The sequence below is a fragment of the Carcharhinus amblyrhynchos genome, chromosome 24 (genome assembly GCF_965287045.1).
Source record: "Carcharhinus amblyrhynchos chromosome 24, sCarAmb.v2.hapA, whole genome shotgun sequence".
NCBI classification, from domain to species: Eukaryota; Metazoa; Chordata; class Chondrichthyes; order Carcharhiniformes; family Carcharhinidae; genus Carcharhinus; species Carcharhinus amblyrhynchos.
The window spans coordinates 44557373-44567670 of record NC_137347.1 but is presented as its reverse complement, the minus strand read 5'-3'; the positions used below and the strand labels follow the sequence as shown (position 1 = coordinate 44567670).

Genomic DNA, 10298 nt, shown 5'->3' with positions numbered 1-10298 from the left:
ACTGTCCTTAAACTGAGTGGTTTGTGAGGCCATTTAAGATTGTTGTGGGTCTGGAGTCACGTGTAGGCCAGTCTATGTAGCAGATTTCCAAAAAGATATTAGTGAACCAGATGGGTTTTTCAACAGTTATTTCATCATCACCATTAGATTTATACTGAATTCACATTACACGATCCGCTCTGGTGAGATTAGAAGCCGGGTCTCCAGGGCATTACTCTGGATCTCTGGGTTACTAGTCAAGTGACAATACCACTACACCACTATGAGAAGAGATGTGGTCAACAGGGCTTGTATTCAGTGGAATTTAGAAGAATGAGTGAGGATCTAACTGAAAAGTATGAACTACTGATAAGGTTGAACAGACCAGATGCAGGGATGATGTTTCGCCTGGCTGGGAGAATAAGGGATCATAGTCTCAGCATACAGGAGAAGTCGTTTAGGACGGAGATGAGGAGAAACATCTTCACTCAGAGGGGGGTGAAACTGTGGAATTCTCTACCACAGAAAGCTGTGGAGGCCCAATCACTGAATATATTTAAGAAGAAAATAGAAGGATTTATGTACTGTATAAAGCATCAAGGGGTATGGGTAGAAGATAGGAGGATGGTGTTGAGTTAGAGGATCAGCCATGGTCATGCTGAATGGTGGGGCAGACTGAAAGGGCCGAATGGCCTACGCCTGATCCTATTTTTGATGTTTCTCTATCACAGAATTTTAAAAGACAGGAGATGGCAATTAGCAAATGTCTGTGTTGTTTGTCAAAAAGATATTAATCTCACAACTTTCCTCATTCTTTAATTGTTTTCATCTTCACATATTTATGAATCAGCCTTTTGTAAGATATTATAAATTCAACTTCTATCCCTATTGGTTGGGATCCCTGGTTGGGAAATCCATTTCCCTAAAAAAACTCTAAAAAATTTCCCAAGCCTCTCCCTTCATTCTTTCAATGATGATCTTAACTTGCTGCCTGCAATTATTGACTTGGCAACCAATGGGAAGCTTCTTCCAATTACCACATCAAAACCCTCCATAACCGTGAACATCTCGCCCTCCCCCCATCCCTGCCAACACCCGCCCCACCACCTCCCCCCCACAGCCCCACCACCCAACCCCCTCCCCCCCACCACCCCCCCACCACCTCCCCCCTACCCCCCGCCCCACCACCTCCCCCCTACCCCCCACCACCCAACCCCCTACCCCCCCACCACCCAACCCCCTCCCCCCCACCACCCCCCCAACCATCTCCCCCCTACCCCCTGCCCCACCACCTCCCCCCCTCCCCCCCACCACCCAACCCCCTACCCCCCCACCACCCAACCCCCTCCCCCCCCAATCACCCACACCCCCATCCCTCCCCCAACCCAACCCCCTCCCCCCTCCCCACCCCCCACCCACCCCCGAGCTGATTTCTAATCACCAGAACTGGGACACATTGAAAAGCTATAGGAAGGTGGGGCACTGTGATGATTGACATGCTGGGTGACCAATGGCAGGAGTCTGGGGGAGGGGCAGTTGACAGTGGGAAGTCATGCGATGACATCACCTAGAAAATGTCCCACCTGAGGGGCAACGTTATTGTGTCGATCATTTAAAATACATCATCTGCAATGGATCATCAGAACCAAAAAAAAGTGACAATTCCCCAGATGAGTGTTTGAAATGTCTCAGCGTTCACAAGGCTACAGACCAAGTGCTGGAAAATGGGATCAGAATGGATAGGTGCTTGATAACCAGCACTGACATGATGGGCTGAAGGGCCTCTTTCCGTGTTGTAAGACCCCATGATTCTAACTCCCCTGGAGATGCCAAGAGGATGGTTGGAGGGAGGGAGCGGTGATTCCACTCTGTTGCAAAACAATGTGATGGGTGTTTACTGGTAGAATGACCAAGTTTCACGCAGGTTTCTCCCCAGCCCCACAGGTCCAGATTATATTCGACAAAAAGGGAAAAGGTGAAAAGCAGGACATTTGAACTATTTTTAAGAAATGATCGGGACATTTAATGAAAACCAGGACTATCCCAGCAAAACCAGGATAGCTGCTCACTCTGTCTACATCACCTCCCATTGCTCCTCATCCTGATCTTAAATGTTTCCTGTCTGTTTTTGTGTTTTACATCAAACTGCCAGTGAAATGCTTTGGGATGGTGACTGTTGTGATGTTCATAAACACAGCAGCTGTCTTGTGCACAGCAAGATTCCACAGACAGCAAGCTGTTGAATCTATTTTTGGAAACCTTGTCTAGGGAACTGCACCTCATTCAACAACAATTTGCAGTATTTATATAGCGCTGTTGGTGTAAGGAAATGTCGCAAAGTGCTTCCCAGGAATGTTATAAAACAGAATCTGACACTGGTACACTTGCAGAGATATTAGATCAGGTGACCAAAAGCTTGGTTAAGGAGCGACATAAAGACAGAAAGAGAGATGGAGAGGTTTAGGGAATTCCGGAGCTGAGGGCCCAGGCAGCTGAAGGCTCCGCCAAAAATGGTGATTAAAATTGAGGCTGTGCAGGGGGTGAGAATTCAGACAGAACTTTGAGAATTTTGACCTCTGCATGATTCACCAGAATTGGCAGAGCTATTGGGTAAAACCTTAGACAAAGGACAGTAACTCTAATGAAGCAATAAACCCTCAGCATTGATCAGTCTGTGTTACATGTTGAAGAATTAAACCAGATCTTAAATCCGGAACCTTCTCCCTCAGAGGTACAAATCCTGTCAGGCGAACTCAATGGACAGTGTCTCTATACAGCCATCAGCAGCACCTTCCAGTGGAGGGTGGGGGTGAGGTCGGGAGGAGCAAACATCTCACTCTTCACCGGTGTATCTCACCCAGGGGCGGCACAGTGGTTAGCACTGCTGCCTCACAGCGCCAGGGACCAGGGCTCAATTCCCAGCTTGGGTCACTGTCTCCGTGGAGTCTGCATGTTCTCCCCGTGTCTGTGTGGGTTTCCTCCGGGTACTCCAGTTTCATCCCGCACTCTGAAGATGTGCAGGTTAGTTAGATTGCCCATGTTAAATTCTCCCTCAGCGTACCCGAACAGGCACCGGAGTGTGGCAACGAGAGGATTTTCACAGTAACTTCATTGCAGTGTTAATGTAAGCCTACTTGTAACATAAGTAAATAAACTTTAAAAGCCCTCAATCTTCATTGGTACATACTCTACACCAGCGTATCTCTCTCTGGGTCTCACAGTAATCCTGAGGGACATTGTTAAGCAGGAGACTAAACTGCCTTTAAAGGGTTTGGTTCAATTAAAGCGCTGAAAAGCATATTCTGGAGAAAAATTGTTTGAAAAACAATCAGAAGACACGGTACAGGAAAGAGATAGAGAATCTGGTGAACTGGAGCAACAACAAAAATCCCTCCTCAATGTCAACAAAACGACTTCAGGCATTAGTGGAGGACATGCCCCTGTCTACATCAATGGGGCCGAAATAATCGAGAGCTTCAAGTTTTTAGGTGTCCAGATCACCAACAACCTGTCCTGGTCTCCCCCATGCTGACCTTATAGTTAAGAAAGCCCCACCAACACCTCTACTTTCTCAGGAGACTAAGGAAATTTGGCATGTCAGCTATGATTCTCACCAAACTCATTTAAACCGGATTTTACAGATGCCCCATAGAAAGTATTCTTTCTGGTTGTATCACAGCTTGGTATGGGCTCCTGCTCTGCCCAAGACCACAGGGAACTACAAAGGGTCGTGAATGTAACCCAATCCATCACACAAACCATACTCCCACCCACTGATTCTGTCTACACTTCCCACTGCTTCGGAAAAGCAGCCAGCATGATTAAGGGCACCACGCACCCTAGACATTCCCTTTTCCATCTTCTCCCATTGGGAAAAAGTTACAAAAGTCTGAGTCCACGTACCAACCAACTCAAGAACAGCTTCTTCCCCGCTGCCAATAGACGTTTAACATAGAAATAGAAACATAGAACATGCAGCACAGCTCAGGCCCTTCGGCCCTCGATGTTGTGCTGAGCTACATCCGAACCCAAGATCAAGCTATCCCACTCTCTATCATTCTGGTGTGCTCCATGTGCCTGTCCAATAACCACTTGAAAGTTCCTAAAGTGTCCGGCTCCACTATCACAGCAGGCAGTGCATTCCACACCCCAACCACTCTCTGGATGAAGAATCTACCTCGGACATCCCTCCTATATCTCCCAGCATGAACCTTATAGTTATGCCCCCCTAGTAACAGCTACATCCACCCGAGGAACTTTTGAATGGACTTAACTTGCATTAAGTGGATCTTTCTCTACACCCTAGCTATGTCTGTAACATTACATTCTGCATCCTCTTCTTGCCTTCTCTATGAACGGTATGCCTTGTCTGTATAGCGTGCAAGAAACAATACATTTCACTGTGTACTGATACATGCGACAATAACAAATCAAATCAAATCAGAAGGAATTTATTTTACTTTCCTAGCGTGTTTTTTTTAAAGAAAGTCTCCAGTCTTGATCATTTAATATTCCTAAGGTGAAAATACTGACGTTTCCCCTTTGCAGTCCTCTCTCCTCCAGGCTGTAGCTGTGTAACAGGCTGCTGAGAGACACTGCCCCCTGGATAAGGAACACAAGAGGAACAGAACCAGATCCCCGGCTTCGAGTGAAATTCCTCCAACAGATCACCGCGATGTTGGACATCAGAAAGGCTGGAAATTAAAAATAAAGTTCTGTGGCTCTCTCTCTCTCGCTCCGAGAAACAGCATCAGCTGCTGTGTATCTGCTGAATAATCCGGCGAATTGTTTGGTGAATCGCATCCACAACTCTCAAGATCCCGGAGAGGAACAAAAGGATTCATTGATTTGGCGATCGGGGGGCTGGTAGATGGTCCTCCTTTTGTAGGGTTTCCCGAAGAAGTATTGCCATCATTTTCCAGCAGCGATTCATTCCCAAATGAATCCGGTTTAAATGCCCACATTGTCCCTTTGCAAAGTCCAATTAAACCAGTCTTCACCCTGCTAACAGTCACAGAGAGAGAGAAACATCATTAATCTCACAATTCAGATTTACCAGCACCCGGTCAAATTACTGGAGTCAATTGCGAAGCCCCAGATAAATTCTTTATTTTGTGTGTGTGAAGAATATTTAATTGTCACCCCCCCCCCTTGTCAATCAAACCTCATCTTGCAAACACTCCCCCTCCCACCCCGTCTGCAGCTTATTTTTGTTATTTGCAGTTTAAAAAATGTCATCAGCTTAATTTTGTTTTAAAAAATGTTTTATTAAATCACCAAATGGTTTCGATTTTACCCCAGTTCCCCCCCCCCCCCCCTCGGGGAAATGTGGGGGGGTGGTTTTGGTTGCAATGAGAGACTTTGGGGGGGGGGAGGTTTCTATTGTTTGATGCTTGTTCCAGCCTCCGGAGGTTGATGATTGGACGAGTGTTGAGAGCCCAGCTTTCTTTCCCCACCTCCTGTAGCTGTTGGGGCGTTGGTGCATATTAGACAGACTGGGGTTTTACGCAGTTCATTTCTTTGGATGGGGAACTGGTGATCGGAGCAGAGAGACCTTCACACAGGAGAGTGGAGAGGCTGCAACAAAACAAAAAAAGGGGGGGGTTTGACTGGGTGCCTGCCCTCTGGATGTTTGTGTGACTGAGAGTGGTGGTTTTGCAGTTCTCTCTCCCCCACTCACTCACACACTCACTCTCTCTTCAGCTGGAAATCGCTGTTCGCTCTCAGAGTTTGTGAGCAGCTCCGAATCGCAGGCGGTGTTTCTTTGTTTGAGTCGGTGTTGGGGAAGAGCCGGGAAGAGAATGGGCAGCACTCTGACCAAACCAAAAAGCCAGGAGAGCGCTGCAGCCGGAGCTGGAAAAGCCAATGGACAGGTAGGAGCCACACTTCCCACCTTCCAGACAATGAGAGATCTTCCCACTCCCGGCACAGGGAGAATTCCCATCCACCTGGACTGGGATTGGGAATCCTGCTTCCAACTGGGAGAGAGATTCCCAAAAAAAAACCCCAGGATTTCTCAAATGGGGGAAGATTTTAAACTCTGTGGATTTTACTCTGTTCTCCCATTGGAGGGAAAGATGCTTTTTTTTGGGCGGGGGGAATTTTTATTGTAAATTCCGGGTTTGAATTCGGGAATCATTGTTCCTGAAACCGGGAGAGATTCTTCCCCACACCCCCTCCCCACTCCCCCCCACACCCCCTCCCCACACCCCCTCCCCGGCGAGGTTTCCCCGGGAGTTTTGGGGATGGTTTCTCGGGAATCTGGGATGAGTTCCTGCAGCGCTCCCGCTCCGCACCGAGAACAAAGGGCCGGCAGTGGGGCGGATGATTGCGCCGGATTTTCACTGATTTCACGCCGACGAAGGGGCGAGAATCTCCCCCCGCCCGCGCCCCCGCCCCCGATCCAGAGCGGGAGCCCCGGGGTTCCGCAGCGAGCGCGCCGCCCGCGCCTTGCCGGGAATTCGGGATTTTGCCAAATCCGGGCGGGAGTTCCGCCGCAGGGTAACAGCGCCACCCGGCGGCGGAGAGCGGCACTGCCTCCCGCCGCCGCCCGATTTTCCTTCCCCCGGCGGCGGGAAGTGCGCCCGGTTGGTGGCGGCGGAGCCGCGCCGCTGTGTTAAATCCCGCCCGCCGAGCCCGGAGGGGGGAATCCCGCCCGCTCGCCGAACCCGGAGGGGGGAATCCCGCCCGCCCGCCGAACCCGGAGGGGGAATCCCGCCCGCTGAGAGTCTGACTTCACCTTCAGTCAATGTTGAGTTCACTGCCTGGGGTTTTTGGTACTTTCCCAGTGAAATTCCAACTGACTGCAGGGAAATTATCCAAAATAACTCCGGGAAATGATTGTTTTCTTTCTGACCCAGTTTCATTCCAGTTTGTGTTAAATTTGACTGCCCAGCCCTGGGGGTGGGGGGGGGGGTCCCAGTGGGGGTCTTGCTGACAAACTGTAGAGTTTAAACAGTGGATTTAACTTGGTTTGGGATGTCAATGAATTTATTCAAAGCTTCTAATCCACTGCCCAATCTCTCCTCCAGGAGAACGGCCACGTAAAGACCAACGGTGATGTGTCTCCCACCAAACCTGATGGAGATGCTGCAGCTGTGCCGGCCAACGGCAGTGGAACCACCGAGGGCTCTAAAGAAGCAGCTGAAAACTCCGGCGATGCCATCGAGCCGGCGCCAGCCGCAGAGGGAGAAGCCACCAAAACCGAAACTGCAGAGACCCCCAAGAAGAAGAAGAAAAAGGCCCTGTCCTTCAAGTCCTTTAAACTGGGCAAAATGTCTTTCAAGAAGACCAAGAAATCCGACACGGCCGACAACAGCCCCACTGAAGAGAAAAGTGACAGCAAGGCTGCTGAAGAAACTAAAAGGAACAGCAGCGAGGCTAAGGAGAATGCCGCAGAGGAGGTGAAGGAGGAGAAACAAGCAGAAGCCAGTGCTTCTGAGGGACAAGAAACCAAAGGTAATAACGAAGAATCTCAGACTAAGGAGGAGACGGCCCCTGCAAAGGAGGAACAGCAACAAACTTCAGGAGAAGAAGTCAAGCAGGAGGTGACTGAGGAACCTACAAAACCAGCAGAGAGCGAAGAACCCAGTTCAACAGCTGCAGCAGCTGAGCAGAAAGAAGAGTAAATCTGAAACTGTTTACAAACTTTTATCTGTGCCACGTGTTCACACGAGACCAATTGCCCCATCAAGCAGTCAGCCCGAATCACGGACACACTCACAGCCCACCCACTTCTTTTGTTGTTAGATCTGTCCAGACAACTATAGTCTTCAAATTGTCTCAGTATTAAAGTTTGCCTTTTTCACCATTGAATTTTAAAATGTATTTTCCTGGGAACAGCTTGGGTGCAATAAATATCCACTTCCCTAGTTTTGGGATTAAAATTAAGTTTATTGAAGAAATGGGAGGATGTAACCTGGCCAATGCTGAATTCCTTCATTTGTTGACACGTGGCATTAATCCTTTTAGTCACATGATCTGAGAACGTTGACATTCTAATTGGACGTGGGTTTGACTGACACGTTGGAGAATCCCTGTCATCAGTTCCTTAGCATTTGCATTCCTGCTTTGTTTCCCAATTTGAGACATTTTTGTGCTTTTTAGGAAAACAGCAGTTTTGATTGAAGCTTCTAGATTTTTTGTAGTTTTACAGTCTGACTACAACACTATTGAAATTTTAAGTATACTGTGTTCCCATTGATTATTTTTTGAGGGGGAGTGCAAGAGTTTTAAATGTGATATGTTTTTTGCTGTTTTTTGTCCTGTAAATAAAACTTTGGCCAAATTGATTTGCAATTTTTTATTGCTAACTTTTAAGGTGGTAACTATTGTAACATTAAAAAGGGAAAATAAATTTCACCTGTGGACTGTTTGTAACTTCCCCTTACTATGTTGAGTTGACTTATCAGAGGTACAGTAACTTCATTCTTGGTCCATTTACGGCAGTTTACGTTACATACTCTTAATTACCAATGGGTAGAAATGTTTCAGGAAGAGAAGTGAAATTTCACAAACGAGGCTTTTAATCAAATAATACTGATTTTTTGTCAAAAATTGGAGATTGATTTCCACGCTGCAGTTGTTACTCAGCAGAATAATTGTACAATTTTAGACCGAAAATCCCAATAAACAGAATTGACAGAATCCTAGCCTGTGCTGTGGCCATTCGACCTCCTACAAACGATTTATAGCAGTTGAGGAATTCTGGGCTCCTGGTTGGTCTTGTTTTATAATGGCTCTGCTTCTAAACTTGTGCATCCCTAATCTTCCAATTGTGCTCAGAAATGACAGCGATTCTTGTATTTAATCCTCTTTAGGATCTAATTGGAATCAGTGGGCCTCCAAGCCCAGGTAACTTCATTATACTTACATGTTTTTGGTGTCTTATCCTGTTTTTGAGGCCTTGTTTCAGGATGGTTCTTGAAGTTGCTCAAGACATTTGGTCAGAAGTCTCCCGTCCATCCCACTATGGGAATTGTAGGGGGCGGATCGTGCAAAGATCTATTGACCTCGGGCGGGATTCTCCGGTGTTGAGGCGTGTGTGACCAGAGAATCCTGCCCTTTAAATCCAAACAATTAAAAGTCATCAATTTGGGTGCAAGAGGATTGAGTTAACATTCCAGTTTTGTGGCAGGATCCATGAATATTCCTGTTTCCGTGGCTGGTGAAATATCCAAATGGCCATGTGTTGTTGGTGGTGTGTGTACTCGGAGGTTTTACCACAGGGGATTGCCCAGTTCTCTAATGTTTAGATATGAATTTTTACCAATGAATAAGAGTCAGGAGAGGAAGCTGGTCTATTTTCAGACCTGATAAGCTGATTAGAAGACTATTACTGACCTTGTGGAAAGGAGTGTTTCATCAGAGACCAGGTATTGAGGCTGTAAACTCTTTTAGTTTGTATTACTATTGGATGAGTTAATTAATCTATTGGATTTTTGGAATTAATGATTTTTCATTGCTTCCTGCACTGGGCTGCTATTGATACGAGAGCATTCCCCATTCTCCCTTTTCAATAGGCTCACCACATTGGAGAACAATTTGCTTAGTGACTCAACATGGTCCTTGGAAAAAGCAATTGTTGAAAATCAGGAACTAACTGGAAACAATGATGTAGGTGCTGCAAGAGGTAAGGTACGAGCAGTGTGGAATATGGCAGACATATGTAATTGTTCATTGGAGGTTTTTCATATTGGAAAATCGATGATTGAATCCCATTCCAGATTGGACAATACCGACAAGATCGCAGAAGCATCGATTTCCACATATTCAATATTGAGATAAAGTTTCTCCCTCATTCTGTAAAGATAGTGATTTGTGATGGTTCATTTCCACTTGTGCCTGAAACATGTTTTGGATAGTGACAGGAACCGAGGCAGAGCATCACGGAGAACCACAGGTTTCCCTAATCCGAGGTCACAGAGTTCCAAGTGTCATTTTTGCATCAGGAATAAGGCTGAGAGACCTTTGACCCTGAATGAAATGTTAACTCTATCTTACCCCACAGATGCTGCTCCACCTGATGAGTTTTTCCAGCATTTGTAAACTTGTCTCAGCATTTTATTTTATCCCTTCGAGTCTGCTGGTTTTTAATGAGTTTTATCCATTCAAGTGATGTGCGCATCACTCTAGCCAGCATTTATTGCCCATGAGAAGGTGGTGATGAGGTTCCTTCTTGAACCACTGCAGGTACATCCACAGTGCTGTTGAGGAGGGAGTTTCAGGATTTTGACCCAGTGATAGTGAAGGAATGGCAATATATTTCCGGGTATCTATTGACCTTGTCTTCTTGGATGGTAGTGGTTGTGGGTTTGGAA

The 10298-nt window shown here is 46.8% G+C and overlaps 1 protein-coding gene across 1 annotated transcript; it reads left to right on the top strand.

The window, feature by feature from the left end:
* The first annotated feature begins 5473 nt into the window (after positions 1 to 5473).
* On the top strand, positions 5474 to 8353 carry marcksl1b (MARCKS-like 1b). The gene is made up of 2 exons (XM_080211537.1): positions 5474 to 5852; positions 7011 to 8353. Exons 1-2 carry the CDS (start codon positions 5781 to 5783, stop codon positions 7605 to 7607), a joined length of 669 nt encoding a protein of 222 aa, XP_080067663.1. The 5' UTR covers positions 5474 to 5780; the 3' UTR covers positions 7608 to 8353.
* The last annotated feature ends 1945 nt before the right edge of the window (positions 8354 to 10298 follow it).